The 19,810-nt window shown below is 41.4% G+C and overlaps 1 protein-coding gene across 8 annotated transcripts in view; it reads right to left on the bottom strand.

Annotated features, from left to right (window-relative positions):
• Window positions 1–1,219: 1,219 nt before the first annotated feature.
• SYNRG (synergin gamma) overlaps window positions 1,220–19,810 on the bottom strand; it is an 89,591-nt gene continuing 71,000 nt past the window's right edge. For 7 of the 8 annotated variants that reach the window (XM_045525530.1, XM_045525531.1, XM_045525537.1 and 4 more), the window contains 3 exons: window positions 6,021–6,131; window positions 5,642–5,677; window positions 1,220–4,599 (listed from right to left, as the gene is read on the bottom strand). In XM_045525530.1, coding sequence (XP_045381486.1) covers window positions 4,468–4,599; window positions 5,642–5,677; window positions 6,021–6,131 — 279 coding nt within the window. In that variant the 3' untranslated portion in view covers window positions 1,220–4,467. The remainder of the gene's footprint in view (window positions 4,600–5,641; window positions 5,678–6,020; window positions 6,132–19,810) is intronic. The other variant, XM_045525532.1, reaches the window with a different exon arrangement.

The following is a 19,810-nucleotide window of genomic DNA, read 5'->3' as shown; positions in this document are numbered from 1 at the left end:
TTTCACATTCTTGCAGATGGGCAGACATATCATTCACAACACTGGAACAGTACAGAATAGTATAGAATGTACACTCTGATAAAAGGTGCTGTTTTCAGTTTTCTCTTGGTAAGTGGAGTGCACCAAACCAGTGAATCCTCTCTTAAAGGAACTGGTTTTCAACAAAAGGTGTGTCTCTGCCTATTAACTCATAGAGGAATGCCCTAACCCGAACCTCAATGTAAGTTATAAGCAAATAACAATGGCTTCCTTTGTTTAACTTTGAAAATGTCATCCAGTTCACTGCTCCTAGTAAATTTGACAGCACAACGGGGATGTGGTAGAAGTTTAATGAGCTCTTTTCTATTCCACTCCTGGGAAACCACTGGCGTTTACCAGGTTGCCCCTTACTTTCAGAGAGGAGAGCCGCCTGGAAGTCTACCCAGACAATGAGAACCATTGTCACAGCACTGCTTTATTCTACTTCATTGGTCAAGTAGATTGTAGCTTGCTTATCAGTACAATGACTTCTTAGATTGTTTTTGGTCTATTTTGGCAGGAAGCCATGAATATGCCAGTAGCTACACATTTAGACAAATTATACCTTCCAGATTTTACCTGGTTTGTAGCAATGACTTTCCATCTAAATTCTACCTTTTCTTGTTTTATACCACTTGCCCACTCTTAAAAACATGCATCATTATTGTCTAAATAGGAAAATTAAAATGAAAAAAGTTAACTACTGTTACTGTCTGTGGGAAATCAGAGGAACCAACAAATGCTACATTAGCATATGATCCAAAAACAATAAAAATAAAATAATCCAGGGAGGCTATGGCGTTAGTATGAAACCTCCTTTAAGTCCAGTAGTCTCTGAATAAGACCCCCCAAAACAATCATTGTAGTATAGTAAGAAAACACCTGGTGACATGTTCTTGGTAATTAAAGAAAATTTCCTGACAAATCTGGCTAACAGCTCTATATTGGGATGTAGCTAAGAGTGTTCTTCGCACTTGGGAAGCCTAACACCTTTCTCATCTAAGTGCTGGGGCCCCTGTTCATCCTAATGACTTGCATCTATGTGAAATCTTAACCCAGCAAAGACAAGACCAAGAGAACGTCTAGTAGTGTGACATTCTTCTATCCTTGTGTGTTACTGTCAGTGTAGTTTAACAAGTAGTTATTTCAGAGCAGATCCTGAAAGTATTTTAGAGGTCAAGCTTTATAATGTCTAAACATGTCAATTAGGGCAATTGTTTATTAAAATGTAAACAAAGGAAAAAAGCCACACCATCTTTAAAATACAGGACCAAATTGCACATCACAGACAAGACAACCCATTTCACTATGGACCCATGGCTACAAAATGATGAGCTATCACACATGAATACTATTTTTAGCCACTTACACTATATTCACTTCAACATATAATGTAAGTAAAAATTTTGTCATAATGATACTTCGTTAGAAAAGTATTTGTAAAGTGGCATTTTCCAGCCAAGAGCTATTCTGTTTAAGCTTTATTTCCTCAGTTTGACCTTGCAAGGAGAGGGCTTATCAATATTGTTATTTGGTGCACACTTTTCCAAAGAAATACTAAGTAACCTAAACGTTAAAAAACCACAGGCTAAACACATCTTGCCCTGCATTCTGACATTTGCTGGAATGGTCTACAGCAGTCTATAATGCTCCCTTCTGAATGGCAAATGTCTCTGAAAATGTCAGAGTTTATTAGCCATTCACAAAGGAAGGGGTTTGACCGAGAAGGTGTTAAGGGGAATTTTTGTAGTGGTCCCCAGTGCAAAGCAAGCATTTCAAATTTCTGTACCATACAGCCCCTATCATCTTTTCAAAGCTTGAGAATACACTAATTAAATAGGCAAGTAGAAGACATCTTTAAACAAGACTGAAAAAAAAAAAACCCTCAAAATATGTATATGTACACTAAATATTCAAATAATTAAAAACATACAACCCTGTAGAAGGCAAACTAGTAGTCACAGGAAAAATAAAGCATGGAAAATACCCCAATATCCCGTACTTCTATCTCAAGCATGTCCAGACAAAAATTAAATTACACACTAAGTCATAAAAATTTTAAAGGCAAAACACAATACGAGAAAAGAAAAGTGCTTATTAATCGCCACTCAAGCAGTGGGGTGAAGCCGCCTGACACAATACACAGTATGGAAATAAGTAACCTTGGTTACGGTTTCCACGGACACTGGGCTCTTGGCTAACGAGAAGAGCTGAGGTAAAGCTGAATGCGATGTTGAGTCATTTTAATAAATGTGGCTAAATAAAGAAAAGCAGCACAATGGTATTCCACACTCCCCAAATCCTTATTGGTAGTGTCTAATCAAGCATTTCAAATATTAAACAGATATGAAAGGTAGTGGATACTTTTCATAGCAAAGGCTTTTCGTAGATGTCTGCTGAATTTTCCTCTTACATCTCCCAAGGAATGACTAAACCTATCATAGTTGGTAAGGAAGTGGGTGATTGTACTTAGGAATTTTATCTGAGGCATCCTGGAATTTATCTAGGAATAGGAACCAATCTGGTTAACAGGTAAGCTTACTTTTTAAAATGTCATTGATATAGGCCACTGTGACCAAAATAGTTCATACAGCATTTCCAAAAAATGTTTCAGCAATATAAATTCTGTCAAACTGGGAAGCATTCTTATTGCAAAAGTAGATTCTTTTATTGTGGTTCCATCATGGAATTTACAAGACTGATCAGAAGCCTGCTTGAATTCTGGCACCATGTTGAAACACCCGGGCTGACAAGGATGAAGTGGAACACAGAGGCCTCAGGGGAAGCCTGCTGAAGACGGGCCGACCTGTGGTGTTACTAACACCACTTAGCCCTATGGAGGGCAAAGGCTGTAAAGGTGACAGCTCAGAGACCTCAGTCATTAGTAGAGGGAGATGGAGCAAAGGGCAAATGAGAAACACAGAGGCATGTGTCAGCGCATCTCTGTGCGTTCTGGTGCACAGCAAGGTAGAGCAGAAGCCTCATTAACAGCTATTTAATGAAAATGTTCCACATCTTTCTTGGAGAAAATGTAAGAGGTGTAAGATGGAACAAGATAGAATTTGTCCTGAGAGGAGAAAATAAACTAATTACGTAAAAGCAGCAATTATATAGACAAAAGCAACTTTTTCAGCTTAAAAATAAAAACCAAGTCTAGGTCAGAGAGCCCAAGTCACACAAAGTGAAGCAAACAAGATTTAGAATTTCTTCATAAAGCACATCATCAACAATCCAGAGAAATGCGTGTCCTAGATCGGTATGTTCTTCCTAGGAATAGCACAGCCTTTAGCCACTTAGATTTTTCCCCCCTGATTTTATGCATTCAGTTTAAATGGCAAAGACAATTCCCTAAACAAGAGAGCATGAGCCTTTTCCTTCTAAAATTCAGTGCTGTTTCTGAACAATTTGTTCCACTGCTTCTAAGTCATGTATCTTTACCATAAATATACATCTCACTGTTCTCCTCACTAGGCTGGGAACTCCACATTTTCACCTGAATTAATTTTCAGGTCTTTATCATCAACAGGCAGTGTTGGTCCCTATGCAGTATCCTTGGAAATCTGGAGACGGGCTGCCACAAAGATTTCATTCCTCTGCCTTTCCAAGTCTTGTCTGAGATCCATGTTCAGTCTTCGTGTGAGGCAAAACAGGTTTTCAGCGGAGACTCCTAAGGGGAAAGATATTCATCCTGATCCACAGGATTTGGGCTTCTGTCAAAATGAATGTTCTTCACCACTGCAAAATGCCCAGGCATGTTTTGGGAGAAAGTCTTTTTGAGAGTTGACAGTTTTAGAAATGAAGGAAAGGAGCAGAGAATTGGTTCAGCTGTGACAGCAAAGTTGGTAAAATCTGCCCTTACCTGCCTGGCATTGTCCAGTGGAGACCAGCAGAACCTTCTCTATAAAAAGATAGAGCATCAGTTTAATCACAATTTCCCCTTTTTATTCATTGCAGGTATGAACAAACTGAATGTGGATAAATGCATTCTGCTTCACAGGACAAAATGTGTTTTAGAAATAAATAAGCGCTGGCTCAAAACAGTCTTGCCAATTCCAGTCCCACAACAATATTTTTCTTCAAATGTCGATTCTTCACAGTTTCAGTATTGCAGCAGCAAATCATTCCTTAGACAGAGAAAATTGTGGTCCATATTTTAAAACATCTTAAGAGAACTAGAGATAAGTGAGCAAACTTCTGGTGCCACATGCCGTTTAGGTAGGGCCATTGCACTCAATCCCAAGGACTGGCAGTGGGAATGAGGGACCAAAGGCTCTGTAGGAATGACTGGGACCCTCCACAGTGCTCCCCCCACCCTACCTCTTGGGGAATTCTTCATGCAGATTCATGGATGTGAACTTTGCAGTACTTGAATTCTGTTTATTGGTCCCTGTCACCCCAGGGGGTATGACAAGAAAAAAAAAAACAGTTGGTGCTTCATAGAGGAGCTTTTCAGAGTAAATCAGGCAGGATGAGGCCAGGAGGTTTTGGTTCAACACAGTTGATCCAGAAGTTGGCACAGCTGGCGTGATACTGGTGCCCTCCATATGCCAGCTTGAAACTGTCTGTTTCTGAGTTGAATGCCTGCCAGAAAGAAACAGAGATGTGGGGAAAGTCAGGCTTTTTCTGCATCTGAGAGCTTTTCAGCAACCCCCCATGTGCACCTCTCCAGGTCACTGAGGCTGAGGCCAAAGTGACACACACACAAAAGCTAAGCAGGTAGCTACAGGAATTCAAGCGAGAAAGTGTTTCACTGGTAATTAAAGGTATAAAAATGGTTACCACTAGACCCAATTTCAGTAAAAGGTGGCCAAATCTTTCATAGAAAAGGCAGATGGAGGTTACGGGAGGAGCGGAGGGACCATGATATGGGGAACTAAAGCAGCCCAGGGCAGTGGGTAATTCTTATCCCTCCCTGTGCTGAAGGAGCCCTCCTCGTGAGGCTGGCACTTGACCATAACATGCTAACGCTTCAGATTTCTGTGGCTGATTACCATCATGAAAAAAATTATAAGAGAGAAAATATTAGATAACCCTTAGGGTCTAATGGCACTGGGAGCTGATAACTAAATCTACATAATTAAAAAGTCAAACAGGTGTAGTTTGCAAAAAAAAAAAAAAAACAAAAACAAAAAATCTCTAACTAAAGGGACATTAAACATAAAGGAATTATCCCCAGATGAGCAGTAGCTATAGTTAGCCAAAGTAGTCCAAATCTCAACCACTTCCTAGGGTTGGTTTCCGAAAGCACTGCAAATGAACAAGCCTCTACCCAAACTATTTGTTTTTTATGTGTTAACAGCTAAATCCTGAAGCTCTTTGATCTCATTCTGTGTGTCACTACAACTTCCAGCCTTCCAGAGGTTGCTCATTCTGTTACCCTGTTCATTGCAGAGAAAAAGAACCGCAACACCAGAAGCCAATTATGAGACACAAGCATGCAAACAAGACAGAAGTGGACCCACACGAACACATTAGTTGATTCAATCAAACATTATGGGAACAAGGATGACTCATAAAGGATTCATGACTGGAACGGTTCAGGATGGCAACGGAATCATCCGATCTGCCTTCCGCACTTAAAATTAAAATGGAGACGCTAAGATAATGTGTAACTGGTTCATACTTTTTTAGGACGTTCTTCTGCAGGCTTCTCTTCTTTCTGAAATAATGTTGAAACCATAAGGTCAACAAAATCCCCAGAACAGGGCCTCTTGCCTCCAAATAAGTCCTCACAGGTTTAACCTTTGCTGTTTACCACCCCGCCGCGCACAGGCTGCTGCAGGCACAACGAATCGCATGCTTATTTAGGAAGGGAAGAACTGCATCCATTCCCTCTACAGCTCCCCCACCGCCCTCTTCAAAGAAAGCATCTGCTTCTGCAGGCGGCTTTCGGGACTTCAGAAAAATCACAAATCTGCAGGGAAGTGGGTTAGATGAAACTGTCCCCCAGAGTCATGTTAGAGAAGCCCTTTGTCATCTGCAAGGGGAAATATGTGACTTACTCGGCTCCTGGAGTCCACATTTAAGAGGCACACCCCACAAGCAAGTTCCTGAGCGTTTTTAATCCCCGGCCGCAGCATACAGGAGGAAAAGTCCAGCGAATTTTCATCTGGCTGTGAGGATGACAAAACACATGGGTGAGAACCTCGCAATTCCAAACGCTGTTTGCTTCACTCTCTGATCACTCAGCCCAACAGCAAGTACCTCCGATACAATGATTTAGTTTCCCAAACAGGGACTGAGTACCCGCGATACTAAGTAGACGTAGAGTCTAGGTGCTAGCAATGCAAGTAAAACACAGCCCCATGTCCTCTTGAGAACCGCAGTCTAGGGCGGGGGCCAGGTAGGTATCAGGGTGGTACAGTGCTGGGAGTACTTAGGGCTAAGTACTGAGTGCCAGGGCATAAGGGAGGAGCACGTGGCCCAACTCGAGGGGGAAGGGGCCTGAAGCCGGAGAAGGCTTCCTAGAACTTAGGATCATCCTGGCTGAGTCCTGATGGGAATGTGCTAGGTGAAAGGGGTGGGGTCAGGTGAGGGAGAGGAGGGAAGGATGTTCCACGTAGAACAAGCAGCACAGGCGAAGGCCTCTAAGCAAAAGACCAGGCATGGGAAGAAATCTAGAGGGTGGGAGCCACGTCCATGAAAGGAAGTAGCAGATGAAGCTGGAGCATGAAGACCGTGAAAATAATATAAGGGGTTGAGACTTTATCCTGGGAAAGCCACTACAGGTTCCAACTGGACCACAACACGATCAGGACTGTATTATGGACAGATCCCTCTCGTTGCAGCATAGGCAGTGAATTGGGAACAGCAGTCCTCAAGGTATGGGCTGAATTGGAAGGCTGTTGTAGCAATGCTGGAGACAGGTACAGAAGTCAGAACGAAGGTAGCAACAGTGGGAATGGAGAGAAAGGGACACAAGCAAGGGCTATTAAGGCAGCAGAGTAACCAGGCCCGGGTGACAGGAGAAGCTCGGGGGGGCTTGGGCAACTGAGAAGATTCACATAATAAGGTATGTGAGAGAAGGAGCAGGTTTGGGGATGGACGATGGGGAGAAGAGTTCAGTTTGGTACAAGCTGGATGGAGCTGCCTACGGCACAGCTAAGGTCAGCCGTTACAGAAGCAGGTGGTTGGAAGTACAGGCCTAGTGCTCAGGAATGAGGATTTGAAAGTCTCTCTTCAATAAATATAACAATAGCTGGTAAGTGAAGCCCATACTTGTGCCAAGCACTATGCTAAGCCTGTTACATGCATCATCTAATTTATTCCTCACAAAAATATCGAGGAAATATGGAGAGTAGTGCAGTGATTAAAAGGGTAGGTCCCAATTTTAGAAAGCTGTCAATTTCTTAAAAGTTAAATATACATCTACTATATAAGCTTGCAATTCTACTCCTAGATATTTATCCAAGAAAGATGAAAACATATATCAACAAAAAGTCTTGTACAAAAACTATTCATAGCAGCTTTATTCATATCAGCCCAAACTGGAAATAGCACAAATTTCTACTGGAAATGGATAAGCTGGCCAGGCTCAATGGCTCATGCCTTTAACCCCCAGACTTTGGGAGGCTTAGGTGAAAAGGACTGCTTGAGGCCAGGAGTTCAAGACCAGCCTGAGCAATATAGCAAGACCCTGTCTCTACAAAATATTTATTAAAAAAAAATGGATAAACAAACCATGGTATATTATTACAAAAGGATCAAACTGATATACTCAACAACATAGATTAATTTTTAAAACATTTTCCTAAGAAGCCACACAGAAGAACATATATATACTACATAATTTCATTTATATAAAGTACTAGAACAGACAAATCTATGGTGGTGGAAATGAGATCAATGGTTGTTTTTGGAATCAGATCAAGGGGCTGACTGGGAGGGAAGGGACAAGAGAGAACTTTGGGGGGTGATGAAAATATTCCATATGTTGATGGGGTGTGGGATCCCTGGCTATCAAACTGATCCAACTATACATGGAAGATCCACTGTAAGTTCTTAATATAAAAAAGCCTCGAATAACCAAAAAAAAAAAGCATGAATAAAAATGATTCAGAAAAGTTAGATTATTAATGCAAAGTTTTAAAAATACCTAAATCAACTTTTTTTGCTTATATATACTTGACAGCAGAGTTTCTCAACCTTGGCACCACTGGTATTTAGGCTGGATAATTCTTGTTGTGGGGACTGTCCTTTGCATTGTAGGATATTCAGCAGGAACCCTGGCTTTTTTGGGAGCAAAATCGCTCCCTCCCAGTTTTTATTTAGAACTACTCTCCAAAGAGAAAAGTATGTGTGTGCACACAGACATACGTACAACACAAACACATGTAGTTTATTATCAATTTTACTGATATAAAAGGAAGTGTAGCATACAATTTATGAATAATAAAATACACAATTTTCTTTACTGTAAATTCCATATAGTCAATTGATTATTACAGAATGCTTCCTTTGATTTTTGCCCAACTCTTAGATTCATAGTTCAACCTATGGTTGCTTTCACAAATGAGTATACTTCTGACATGAATGCTGGTTGGTATTTTCACGTTAAGGACTAAAGCTAAAGTGAAACAACAAAGACATTATTTCAGATCTTCTCTTGCTTGTCAAAGCCTTGAGGAACTTCTTTGCCGAATCATAGGTTTTTTTTTTTTTTTTTTTTTTTGGTTTTTGGTTTTCTGAGACAAAGTCTTGCTCTGTCGCCTGGGTTAGAGTACAGTGGTGTCATCATGGCTCACTATAACCTCAAACTCCTGGGCTCAAGAGAACCTCCTACCTCAGCCTCCTGAATGACTAGGAATACAGGTGCCTGCCACCATGCCCAGCTAATTATTTTTTCTATCTTTAGTAGAGACAGGGTCTCGTTCTTGCCCATGCTGGTCTCAAACTCCTGAAGCTCAAGTGATCCTCCTCCCTCATCTCCCAGAGTACTAGGATTACAGGCATGAACCACTGCACCTGACCTAAAGGGAAATTTTAGATAGGAGCCTGAAAGTTGAGTTCTTCTCAGAGCGTTTATCCTCTCTAGCAGGAGGTAAGATTATTAGTTGTGTCTGAAACAGCAGTAGCCTTGCCAACTCACAGAACAGCAAACTCTGTGACGGTGTGACTCTCTCCACCGGCACACAGTGGGCTGGGGAGGGGGTGGAGAAGGTGGATGATCCTGGTTGGGTTTTGTCTAATGAGCATGACTGAGGGTGTGGGTAGCAATGCCATGCACCACGGGGATTAAGCGGGTGGCAAAGGAAGTGAAGACGGAAAGGGATTGACAAGAACAAAGTAAAAGGGCCAAACAATTGTCCTGTCTTGGGAACCAAAAACAAGAGCAGTGCAAGTAGTGTGAGAACATTGGAGGGCTGCCAGTCTGGGCTCAGAAAGTAAGATGTCTGAATCTAAGATGGCACGGGCACTGCAGCTGGATGTGACAGCACAGTCCATCGTGATCATGCACATGGGTGGCGAAGGCGAAGCGGAAGCAAGGGCCCTGTAGTCCAGCTGGTCAAGGATCTGAGAGCCTGGCACGGTGGTTGCTTTGTCCTCATGGATACTGAGGTGACCCAGGATGATGGCAAATTCCTGCCAAAGTAATAGCTACATCTTCTACATTCACCCTAGGCTGAGTCACTGAGGAGTTACCACACTGTTTTTCAGCAAGAAAGCAAAATTATGTTGTTTTTATTTTTCTTCACCAGAAAAAAAAAAGGCTTCTCCCGAGAAAAATGTGTTGATTATGTATGATGTTTCCCCGTCCTCTTCTAATTTGAAATAATTAACCATGAACTAGCTCCACAAACCTTTCTTAACACACATGAGCTGGATCCACTGAGATCACAGGTAGGGAAGGAAAAATACAGTTTTCAAAGAAGAAAATATGAAGGGCGTATTTCAACTGAGTGCAAGAGGACTCTGGTCTAGAGGCTAGAGGTAAACTTGCATGGCTTTAGCCAAATCAGAGGATAATTACTCTTTTTTCTTTTTTAGTGCAATCATGACCAATTTGGTCAAATTGAGAGCAGCTGGCATTACCACTTGTTTGTTCTCCATTTCTATTATCTGTAAAATGGTAACAATTTCACTTGCCCTATACCTCCTGCAGTTGGCAGGACTCTCAGAGATGTATTTTAAAAAAATGCTCTGGAAAGAGAAAAATAGTCTAAATAATTGTCACAATTATTCACTTTGACAACTCTTAACAAGCTTTTCAAAGAGCTCAAAACATGGTAGCACCTCTGCAATCTACATCACAGATTTTCATCATGTTACTTAATCAGGACTATTTGAGAGATAATTAGAATCTGGGAAAACTCTGAATCTTGAAATCAATCAAATTAATAAAAGTCCTCTAACATTTATTTACCAAAGGCATAAGGAGAGCAAATGAAAAGGTCATACTGTAATCTCCAACAAAAACCATAAGAGTCTGCATAAGTTACTGTGATCAAACTAATCTTTGAAATGATAAAATTAACCTTGCTAAGTACACCTCTATAAGCAGGGGGATTATTGTAGTGTATAGTGACAGTTTGACACCAATCAGTGGCTGTAACTGTATATGAAGGAATGCCCTCTCCTCTATGGGTCACCTTAAATTGATCATCTACTTAATTGGCAAGTATTTCATGCACTTAGTAAAGATTTTTTTTAAATGTTATATTATACATGACTTGCTTACAATGACCAGTCCCAGAGTCAGATTAGGATATATAATCCTGGATCTTTAGCTAACAATAAACTGCTAAAATGGTGTCTAAGGAAATCCTTATTAAGGAAGAAAAGTTTGGTAGTCATTAGTGTTCTCCCCCAGTGTTCTTTCTTTTTCTGGACAAATGGTAGGATGGGCTTTCTCTGTCCCCTTGAAATTAGGCATGGCCAGGTAACTTGTCGTGGTTAATAGACTGTGAGCCTAAGTCATATGTGTCACCTTCAAGACCATGACTATTTGTCATGTTCCCCTGACCCTCCCATGATGACCCCCAATGTTCCACGTTTTGAAGGCTCTGTCAGCCTGGGTCCCTGAGTGAGAAGGACATGGCACAGAAGCCCCTCCAACTTAAAATGGACATACAGCATGAGCAAGAAATAAAGCTTTGTCATGGTGGCACACGCCTGTAGTCATACCTACTCAGGAGACTGAGACAGGAAGATTGCTTGAGCCCAGGAGTTTGAGGCTCCAGTGAGCTATGATGACACTGCACTCTAGCCTGGCTAACAGAGCAAGACTCTGTCTCAATAAAACAAAAAAAGGGAAGAAAGCAAGCGAGCAAGCTAGCTTTGTTATTTCACATTGCTAAGACTGGGGGTAGGGGGAAGTTGTTACCACAGCATAACCTAGTCTAATCTGACTGACATAAAGAGGGATCTAGACACCAGTTCCACAAGCAGTTCTAGACTTTTGGTATTTGCTTGGTTACGATGTTTTGTATAACATTTTCCTATTGCTATTGTAACAAATTAGCACAGACTTAATGGCTTTAAACAACACAAATTTATCCTCTTACAGTTCTGGAGGGCAGAAGTCTAAATGGGCTGGCAGGGCTGCATTCCTTCTGGGAGTTCTAGAGCAGAATCTGTTTCCTTGCCTTTTCTAGTTTCTAGAGACTGCCTACGTGTTCCTTGGCTCGTGGTCCCATCTTCAGAACCAGTAGGGCAGCATCTGCCAGTCTCTCCCTTTCTTTGCCTCTGCTGTCACTTCCCTTTTTCTCACTCTTACCCTCCTGCTTTCCTCGTCACAGGACCCTTGTGATGACACTGCCCACTCAGATAATCCAGGATGATTTTTCCAACTAAAGACCCTTAAATGAATCCCATTTGCAAAGTCCCTTTTCCCATATAAGGTAACATATTCACAGGTTCCAGGGACATGGTGGCTTTGAGGGAGCCATTATTCTGTCTACCACAGTCACATTCTGTCAACTGAGGATAAGCATGCAGAGACTGGTAAAGACTGTGTCTCTAAAACATTGTGCAGACTGCCAAGATGACAAAAGTGCCATCATCATTAAAAATAAACTGTTCGCCTGATATGCCACAGCAACAGGAAGTACGTACTCTGAAATTCACCGCTTATTTCACACTGAAGGGAAGAACAAAAGAGTTCGTATTACACTGAGGATAACAGGGGAATCAAAGAGCCTGTGTTTTTTCCAATTGACTAGAGGTCAGGCGAATAACAGTCCTTTCTCTTCTATTTTATATGGCAAAAATTGATTAGTTTTGTTTTCCAGGACTGAATTCTTTCTTTGTTCCAAACCTACTGAACTTCAACCCATAACCACAGGATAAAACCTCGGATAACAATTAATTGAGGCAGCTAACCATTAGAGCGCACCACATCTCACTAAAATAGACTTTCACCTCTTGAGAAACAGTTCCTTCACAGTCTGTGCCCAGAGGAGATTTGTTTCTACCACAAGAGGGAGTCTTAGTCCGTGGAAAAATAGCCTGCTAAAGGGCGACGGGAGCATAAACCTTTGCCGGTATGGTCTGACCTCCCTATTCATGGGTTCCACGTCTGTGGATTCAACCCATGTGGATAAAAAATATTCAGGGAGAAAAGAACCCCCCAAAATAATAAAACCAATAGAGCATAACAACTATTTACACAGCATTTACATTGTATTAGGTATTATAAGTAATCTAGAGGTGATTTAAAGTATATGGGAGGATGTGCGTAGGTTACATACAAATATCATGTCATTTTATATCAGGGACTCGAGCACCTGCAGATTTTTATACCTGCAGGGAGGGAGGGTGTCCAGGAATCAATCCCCCATGGATAGGATGACTGCATAGCTTCCAGATTAAGTATTAAGGAGCCACAATTTGGAGTTGAATGCTGTGCACCCTGCTTTCCTTAGCGCAAGTATCACTACTGTTATGCGGCACTACCTTCTGGGACTTTTCACCGGAGAAGGTAATGCAACTGTCTTTTGATGCGAATAGTCTCACAGTCTTCATGGAAAGAAACAAGTCCTTTGCAGCATCTTAAAAGCTGGAAATAACATAGTAGGAAGAATGGATTTTAAAACAGTGATGTGGATTCAAATCTCAGATTTGGCCGGGCGCGGTGGCTCACGCCTGTAATCCTAGCTCTGGGAGGCCGAGGCGGGTGGATCGCTCGAGGTCAGGAGTTCGAGACCAGCCTGAGCAAGAGTGAGACCCCGTCTCTACTAAAAATAGAAAGAAATTATCTGGCCAACTAAAAATATATATACAAAAAAATTAGCCGGGCATGGTTGCTCATGCCTGTAGTCCCAGCTACTCGGGAGGCTGAGGCAGTAGGATCGCTTAAGCCCAGGAGTCTGAGGTTGCTGTGAGCTAGGCTGACGCCACGGCACTCACTCTAGCCCGGGCAACAAAGTGAGACTCTGTCTCAAAAAAAAAAAAAAAAAACAAATCTCAGATTTGTCAGTTTCAGTTAAGTTTCATCTTCTTTGAGCCCTAATTTCTTCACCTATAAAAATGGCGATTATGGCCGGGTGCGGTGGCTCATGCCTGTAATCCTAGCACTCTGGGAGGCCGAGGCAGGTAGATCATTTGAGCAAGAGCAAGACCTCATCTCTACTAAAAATAGAAAGAAATTATATGGACAACTAAAAATATATACAGAAAAAATTAGCCAGGCATGGTGGCACATGCCTGTAGTCCCAGCTACTTGGGAGGCTAAGGCAGTAGGATCGCTTGAGCCCAGGAGTCTGAGGTTGCTGTGAGCCAGGCTGACGCCACGGCACTCTAGCCCGGGCAACAGAGTGAGACTCTGTTTCAAAAAAAAAGAAAAAAAAAATGGCGATTATACTGCTGACCTCCTGGGGTTGTTACTGGGATTAAATGAGAATGAATGTAAAGCATACGGGCACAATGCCTGGTAGGTCCTGGGTGTAAAATAAATGCTAATTAGTAGTGGTAATAGTTGTGGTGGTGGTAGCAGTAGTATTAGAAGTAGCGATAGTAGTAGAAGAATCAAAGAGCCTCACCATGGCAATATGGTCAGTTAAGGAACTCATTTACCTGAAATGGAGCAATGGTGTAAAGCGCTAAAAGCTTCCCATACAACCTCAATCATGCCTCAGAAAAATCTAGTAATGGTTTTCCTGCTTTGAGCTTCTAATCCATAATCCTGGGAATTTGTATAGTTTTGTTACAACTGAACTGAATGACGCAGACGTTGGTTTGTACGTCTTTATGTTTATGCAGCTATTCTTATCAGTTCTGCTGGAGTAAAGGTTTCTTCATGACACGTTACACTTCACACTTCTGCAAAATGCATGCTATTCTTCATACAGTGGCCAATTCAAGTTTTATACACTGAGGACCTACCTACCAGTTATCAAGAGGAAATGACATGGTATAATCTGGAAAAAATATCTGGGCAAAGAATGATTGTTATTCTGTCACAGCTAACTTGGTGAAAAAAGCAACTAGAACTGGAAGAACACGTGGTACTCAGCGGTATTCATGTACAATTTGCAGGGCGTTCCTGCATTGTCGAGTTGCAGACTAATTAATCTCTATACCTTTACATGGTGTCAAAAAAGTCAGGCAAAATCACCCCCTAGCATCTGGACACAGATGCTGGAATGGATGTTCACAGAGGAAGTCTGAAGAAGGGGGCATGAGTGCCTAGCCCTTCTCTCCACTCACCTCACATCTGGCCACACTAAAGGAGTTAGAGCTACCATACATGAACAGGGTGACACTTCCCAGGTTAGACGTTAGGCCTCCAAACCCAACAGGGCTTTCTTTAAAACAACAAATTGAAATTCCAAGGCTTCTCTAAAACGGTCTGGACAATACTAATCCTTGGCGTAAAAAATCAGGGATTATCTCTGAGTAGGGTAATGACTGAGAAAGCGCACAAGAAAACTTTCTGGAATGATGTAACAGTCTATATCTTGATGGGGGCATGGGTTATATGGGGGTATGCATTGTCAAAACTCATTGAATGGTATAACTAAGATTTTTGCATTTTATAGTGCGTATATTAAAAAAAAAAAAAAAAAAGGCCTGGAGGAGCAATCTGAGTCTAGAAGGTAAGCCTTTCTCATGAGCAGCTGCAGCACCACGGGAGCTTCGACGATGTGCAAAGTTAAAACTGGCTTCTACCTCATCCGAAGACAGGAGCTGCCTCAAGAAGTAAACATATGGCAGCAACCCAGGCCAGGAATCTCCCCAATTATCCTTTGCTGCAAGCTAATACATAACAAATTTGGTTAATGAACTTGGTCTTTTGTGATACTTTTTCTTCAAAGAGCTCACGGCAAGGAAAGATATGCTTTGTAATCACAGTCATCTTTTTCCAACAATACCAGAAGAGAAGATGGGTGGCTGATTTAAGGGCTTGTGTACAAATCTAGTTTTCAAAGTGTTAATTGTTAGGTGGGGATAAGGAGAGAGAGGAGCAGATGGCACTAGGAGATGCTTTGTCTACAACAGAAACAAACCAATCGACTAGAAGGGGGCTTCCAAGAAGGAACAGATGACATGTCAAGGGGCCTTCCAAGGACTGAACAGATGTTTGGGTTTATGATAGGGGGTCTCCAAGGATCGACCAACCAAAAAGAGGCAGAAAGGCCACAAAGTGGAGATATGACCAAGGCCACAAAGAGGGTCTTTGGAACATGTGTACAAGTAAGGTGACAGTATCTTAAAGTGACCTACCCTCATTAACATAGTAAAAATCACACCCACCAGGACCATGACAGTTTACACAGACCCTGGCAACCTCCAGAAATTGCCTTACAAGATTAAAAATGGGGAGGGTTCCAGTTCTGGGAACTCTCCACCCCTTTCTAAGAAACCATGAATGTTCCACCCCCCATTTAACATAAAATTACAGAATCTGCATAAAAGGGAAAATCTTGTTAAATTCAGGGTCTCCTCTACTCACAGGGGTTGACCCCATTCCTTCTCTAGAATGAACTATGCTTTAATAAACTTTGGCACTCTGCCTGCTTGCATCTGCTTGGTCTGCTCATTTGCTCTGTCAGCTCGGCACCAGTAACCATTCTTCGGTACTGGAAACCAAGAACCAGGGAACACAGACCTGCCAGCTGGTCCCCACACCTGACATTAATTACAATGAGAACAGTTTTGAGGTAAGATCGTTGTAAAACTGAGTAGAGAGGCTCTGATTAACTACAATGCTGACAAAGCAAAGGTGATACTAACCAAACTCTATGATAAACACCTGGTAACACATCTTTGTCTCCCCTACAGCCTCGCAGGTGCCCTCGGCATACATCATTAGCCAACCAGCTTCATCAGAAGCTGGAGCTTAGAAAGTAAATGCATAGTTTAGTGCATTGCTCTGATGCAGGAGACAATTACCTGAATTCCAGCAGCTCAAAGCAAATTTGAGGACTGTAGCAACTATGTGCCTTTTCTCCTAAGGCCCTTGTATCAGTCATGACAACAGTTAACCAATCCATTAAGGAAAGAATTTGAAGATTCTTACTCAGAGCCCAAGAATTCTGCCTCTCTGAATGTAAACAGAGAAATGAAGGATAAATAGTAAACTAAGCTCCATTCCTTTTCCGTAGTTCCCTATGTCCTCAGGATTCTGATTCGGCTTCCTTTTGGGGAGGATGTGTGATGCTACAGTCCTCCTTAATCAGGTGGACTGTCACGACAGAGACGTCTCTTCTCTGCTTTAGGGTAGGATGATGGCAGAGTAAAGATGTCAACTTGCCATGCAGCTTTAATGCAGTTAAAGTCCCTAAGGTATAGTTTAGAGAGCTCGATAACCTATCAGTACAACTGAAAGGAGAAGTGGGCAAGGGTAACAAAGGGAGGGCTTGTGCAAGTGAATGAAGGGTAATGATAAATTTCTCCTACCAGAGTCAAAACATTTATTTTTCCATTATAAATGTAATAAGTACTAATTAAAGAAAGTTGAGAAAATGAAAAATGAGAAAATGAAAAAAACTAAAAGAATATTTAAAAATCCAGAGCTTCAGCACCCAAACACAACCCTGTTACCATTTTGGCAGACTTCCTTCCAACCCTGCAGTAACAGCTGTGTGTTACTCAAACCTGGTGCTCCTTTACAAAATGGCTGCATAACATCCTAATATAAAGATTCACCATAATTTACTTAACTCTAGATTTGGAATTTTAGGTTGTTTCTACTTTTTCACTTTTACAAAGAATGACTCTGGGCACTTAACTTGCTTCTTTTGGTGAATTTGTATTTAGAATTGTTGGCTTAGGAAGTTTTCTCAGAGGTGGAATTCTCAGAGTCAACCACCGAACATTTGTTAAGTCCTTTATTCATTCAGCTTTTACTGAGTGTTTATGCAATGCCTGGCAAATGTTCTCAGATCAAGTACAAAAGATGGCTGGGCATGGTGGCTCACACCTGTAATCCTAGCACTTTGGGAGGTTGAGGCAGGAGGATCACTTGAGGCCAGGCGTTTGAGACCAGCCTGAGCAAGAAGATCCCAACCCTACAAAAAATAGAAAAATTAGCTGGGCATGGAGGTGCACATCTGTAGTCCCAGCTACTCGGGAGGCAGAGGCAGGAGCATCTCTTTGGCCCAGGAGTTTGAGGTGCAGTGAGCTATGATGATGCCACTGCACTCTAGCCCCAGGTGACAGACCATTTGGGGGGTGTGGAGGAACAAAAGCAAGATGTAGTCTTGGTCCCTGTCCTCAAAGAGTTCACAGTCAGAAAAAGCCTAGTGCCAAACTCCTTTTCTATAGGGTAATTCCACCCATGGTGAGGTCCATGTTTTATATTATCAATGCTCTTAGGATTCAAACAAATCAATCAACTAAACAAAAACTGGGCTTAATTAGTAGGTAAAAAATAAAATCTTGGTTTAATTAGAATTAATGTTAACTTATTAATTATAACTCCTCTTTTATGAATTACTTCATGTTTTTGTTCATATGTCATGGGGATGTTGGTATATTCTCATTGATTTGTATGCTTCCTTTACAGACCAAAGACATGAGCCACCATCAGTATGCACTGCCACATTTTTTCCTAGTTTATCGTTTATTTTTTCCACACTTAGTTTCTTTTCTTTTTTTTTTTGAGACAGAGTCTCACTCTGTTGCCCGGGCTAGAGTGAGTGCTGTGGCATGAGCCTAGCTCACAGCAACCTCAAACTCCTGGGCTTAACCGATCCTACTGCCTCAGCCTCCCCAGTAGCTGGGACTACAGGCATGCGCCACCATGCCCAGCTAACTTTTTCTATATATATATTTTAGTTGGCCAGATAATTTCTTTCTATTTTTAGTAGAGACGGGGTCTCGCTCTTGCTGAGGCTGGTCTCGAACTCCTGACCTCGAGCGATCCACCCGCCTCGGCCTCCCAGAGTGCTAGGATTACAGGCATGAGCCACTGCGCCCGGCCCCACACTTAGTTTCTTTCTGATATTAGTACCAGGGATAATCATGCTTCTCCTGAGTACTGACTTTGTTTGTATGTGATGAACACAGTGAATCATGGAACTGATCATGTCATCTATACATCAATTCCTAGAAAGCGTAAAGTCCGTGGCACAGACCACCACTAACAAATGCAAGCGCTTTAAAAGCACACATCTTTAAACACTTAATTTCATTCCTGGCTTTATCTTATCTTCCGTACTTTCATTTTCCCTTGGTTTCATTTTCCTTATCCATTTATTTAAAAACTTTAAACCAGCTATTAAAATTACAAAATACAAAAAATGCATGCTGTCTTGTTTTAAAAAAAAACTGGAAGGTTCAAAAAAGCCTACAACAGAAAGTAAAAAGTCTCACCAAACTGCATTAGAGCACTAATAAAGAACACAGTCCTGCTTTTAAGGAGTCGATAAACTACTGGGCAAGAGACAAGTAAATGTGCAATTATCTATAAGCGTGGTAAGTGCTATGACAAATGAAGAGAAATGTGCTATGGACACACACAGGAAAGGCATCTAATTTGACCCAAAGGATTCTTGGAATGACTTTCTAGAGAAAATGATGCAGAATCCAGAGGGAAAAGCAGCCTAACAGAAAGAGAGGAAAGGGCAGTCCAAATGATGGAGAAAACCTACACTGGGCTAAGGAGTTTGAACTTGATCCTGAAGACCATGGAGAGCCCACCGAAGGATTTTAAATGGGATTTAAATTACATGATCAAATTTGCATCTTATATTGCACAAAACTGCACTACGTCTGGTAGTGGTGTGCAAAACAGACTGCTAGGGGATGAAAAATGGAACCAGTAACCCTAGCTATGGGGTCAGAAGTTCAGAAAGTGATAAGGGCTTGAATGATTTAGATTAAATAATAAGGTTTCTAATTTCATTATATTTTCTAACTACTATTAATATGTAAGAATGCTATAAAATTTTGCTAAACAATATATTTAACCTCTTGAATTCAGATTTCCCAAAAAACCTCAATATCACCAAATAAACATAACTTTATTTTTTTTTCAAGCATTTATACTCCATTTCTTATTATATTGGCCAGAATAATATTTTTTTGAGTAATAATTACCCGAACTGTATGATTTTAGGTTAGAAATTGAGAAATGGTTCAAGGGAACAAGATGGAGATCTGGAAATTGCTTAAACTCTTTAAGAATTTAATATTACAAACCAGAAGCCACACAACAGTGCTGAGAGGATTTGCTGTTTAAGACATGTTGGGATAGCTGGGTATCCACCTGCCTATCAGTTCAGGGCAATAAGAATTGCTTCCTACCACATAGCTGCAATCCCGTTCAGACGGGTCACAAAGTTAAATGTTAAAAAAAAAAAAAATGGAATAGCAATTTACTCCAGCTGTGGAAGGAAGATAAACTTCT

The sequence above is a fragment of the Lemur catta genome, chromosome 15 (assembly GCF_020740605.2).
Source record: "Lemur catta isolate mLemCat1 chromosome 15, mLemCat1.pri, whole genome shotgun sequence".
NCBI classification, from domain to species: Eukaryota; Metazoa; Chordata; class Mammalia; order Primates; family Lemuridae; genus Lemur; species Lemur catta.
Note: the sequence above shows the minus strand (reverse complement) of the source record. Positions and strands in the feature narration are given on the sequence as shown.